Source organism: Myotis nattereri (assembly GCF_964212035.1).
Source record: "Myotis nattereri genome assembly, chromosome: X".
In the NCBI taxonomy this organism is placed as follows: Eukaryota; Metazoa; Chordata; class Mammalia; order Chiroptera; family Vespertilionidae; genus Myotis; species Myotis nattereri.
Window position 1 is genome coordinate 40,275,887 of NC_138078.1, and position 2,102 is coordinate 40,277,988.

At 59.8% G+C, this 2,102-nt stretch overlaps 1 protein-coding gene across 1 annotated transcript; it reads right to left on the minus strand.

The window, feature by feature from the left end:
- Positions 1-498: 498 nt before the first annotated feature.
- On the minus strand, positions 499-1,719 carry LOC308511667 (uncharacterized protein; the record flags this gene model as incomplete). Its single annotated transcript, XM_081081633.1, has 1 exon — positions 499-1,719. One exon carries the CDS (start codon positions 1,717-1,719, stop codon positions 499-501), a length of 1,221 nt encoding a protein of 406 aa, XP_080937759.1.
- Positions 1,720-2,102: the final 383 nt, after the last annotated feature.

A 2,102-nucleotide genomic window follows, 5' to 3' on the forward strand; every position in this document is an offset into this window, starting at 1 on the left:
AGATAAGATGAACATGAAATGATTTATTGAGGAAATGACCATTCAGGTAAGTAATATGACACAATGTCAGATAATCTTCAATATCAGATCATCTTTGTTTTTGCATTAGAAAGAATATTTTTAGGTGCTCCATGTAATTCACCAGGGGATGTAGAATCATAGTTGTGATCCTGGTCAGATATTTTAAAAGAATGGATACAGAGGGGTGAGTGTGTGTGTGCGTGTGTGTGTGTGTGTGTGTGGTGTGTGTGTGTGTGTGTGTGTGGTGGGGGTGTGTGCGTGTGTGCAGAGAAACTGCCAAGGCAGATGATAAGAGGGAGTTCAGAAATATACAGATCTTGTCGTTTATCTTGAGACCTTGGGGAAGGGCTGTGTCCTTCTGTCAGGGCATAAATCTAACAGTCAATATGGATGTTTGACTGTGTCGCGCCAAAGGGCACCTCAAGAGGACATCACCTGCAGCCCAGGCCAGGGAGTCCCTGGGAGGGGGAAGGAGTGTCACTGGGCCTGTGCAGCAGAGGTGGCATCTGCAACTTCGGCATCCTCCTCTGAGGTGCTGCTCTGATTGTCAATGCAAGCGGGTTTTCCAGCAGGGTCCTTCCTGGTGGTGTGGTCCTCTCCGCCTTCAGGGCTGTGGTCCTGGGCACCAGGCAGCTGCTGCTGGCGGTGGAGGGGGTTGTTGGGGCCGCAGGCTGCAGAGCCAGCATCGCTCCCGCTCTCCTTGTTTTCTGCCTCCAGCTGCTCAGAGGACTTTGGCCCAGGGGCCATGCCTCGGCCCCTAGGGCGACTCAAGCGGTAGCTGGGGCCAGGCCCACGGCGGCGTGGTGGTGAGCCCTCGGGCGTGGCGGCTGGTGCAGACCCAGGCAGCTGGGCGTCCCGCTGCGGGCGGCTGGCGGGAGCGAAGGCGGAAGGGCGGCGGGTCACAACCAGGGCCCTGCCGAAGGGCGGAAAGCGCCTCAGCCTTTGGTCTTGGGGGCGGCGGTGCAGCTGCAGGCGGCGCCTCTGGCCCTGGGCGAAGGCGAAGTCTTCTCCGCTGCCCTGGTAGTCGTAGTCATAGTAGTCGTAGTAGCCATAGTAGTGGTAGCAGCCGTAGTAGTCGTAGAAGTAGTAGTAGTCGTAGTTGCAGTGGTAGTCATAGTCGTAGCCACAGAAGTCCCCCTCAGGGCCCCTGGCGCTGCGGTGCTGTGGCACGCGATGGCGGGTGTGGAAGCCACGGCGGCGGAAGCGGGGTCGTCGGTTCGCCGCAAAGCAGCTGCCCTCCACTGGGGCGCCGCCTGGCCCGGTCACGTTCGCAGCCTCGAGGCCCTGCTTGCCCTGCACCACGTCGAACTCCACGGTCTCGCCTTCCCCCACGCTGCGTTGGCACTTGTAGGGGTTGTTCCGGGTGATGGCCGTCTGGTGAACGAACACGTCTTCCTGGGTGTCGTGCCAGCTGATGAAACCGTACCCGTGCTTTACATTGAACCACTTGACCGATCCACTCACCCTCTTGGCGATCACTTGCTTGGGCGCCTTTTCCCTGGTGCCGGCTGCCACGGTGGCCTCGGGGACGGAGTTTTCGCAGAGGTGGCTGGTGACTAGGGCCTGGACAGAATCTCCGCCTCCCAAGGACGACAGATCTTTCTTCCTGGCTTGGAGGGAGCCGGCTTGGGAGGAGCCGGCTTGGGGGGAGTCGGAGGCGGCCACCTCCGTGAGGGTGGCCTCTCCTGCCTCACTCATGAGGCCTTCCTTTCTCGCTCCTAGAGTCCCAGGGAAATCTGCTCCTAAGTAGCTGGGCAGGGGGTGGGGGGCGGGGTGGTAATGGAGGTGGGAGCCTTGCTCTGGGAGGGTCTGGGTCAGCACTGAGGACTCTCCTGCGGCTTGGCGGTGAGGCTCTTGGGAGAGGTCTGTGGCGTCTCCGTCTCCTAGGAAACAGGACCCGGATGAACCTGGCTGCAGGGGTGACGTCTCATGGGGCCCAGGGGGCGGGGCATATGAGCTCTGCCATGTGCTCCTGGCGCCCAGTTCACAGCGCCTCTTGGTTGGTCCCTAGTACAGAAGGAGCACACAGAGCCCTAGAGAGTGGTCTTCCTGAAGACCCTCTTGCTTGCTTGAGTGGACGT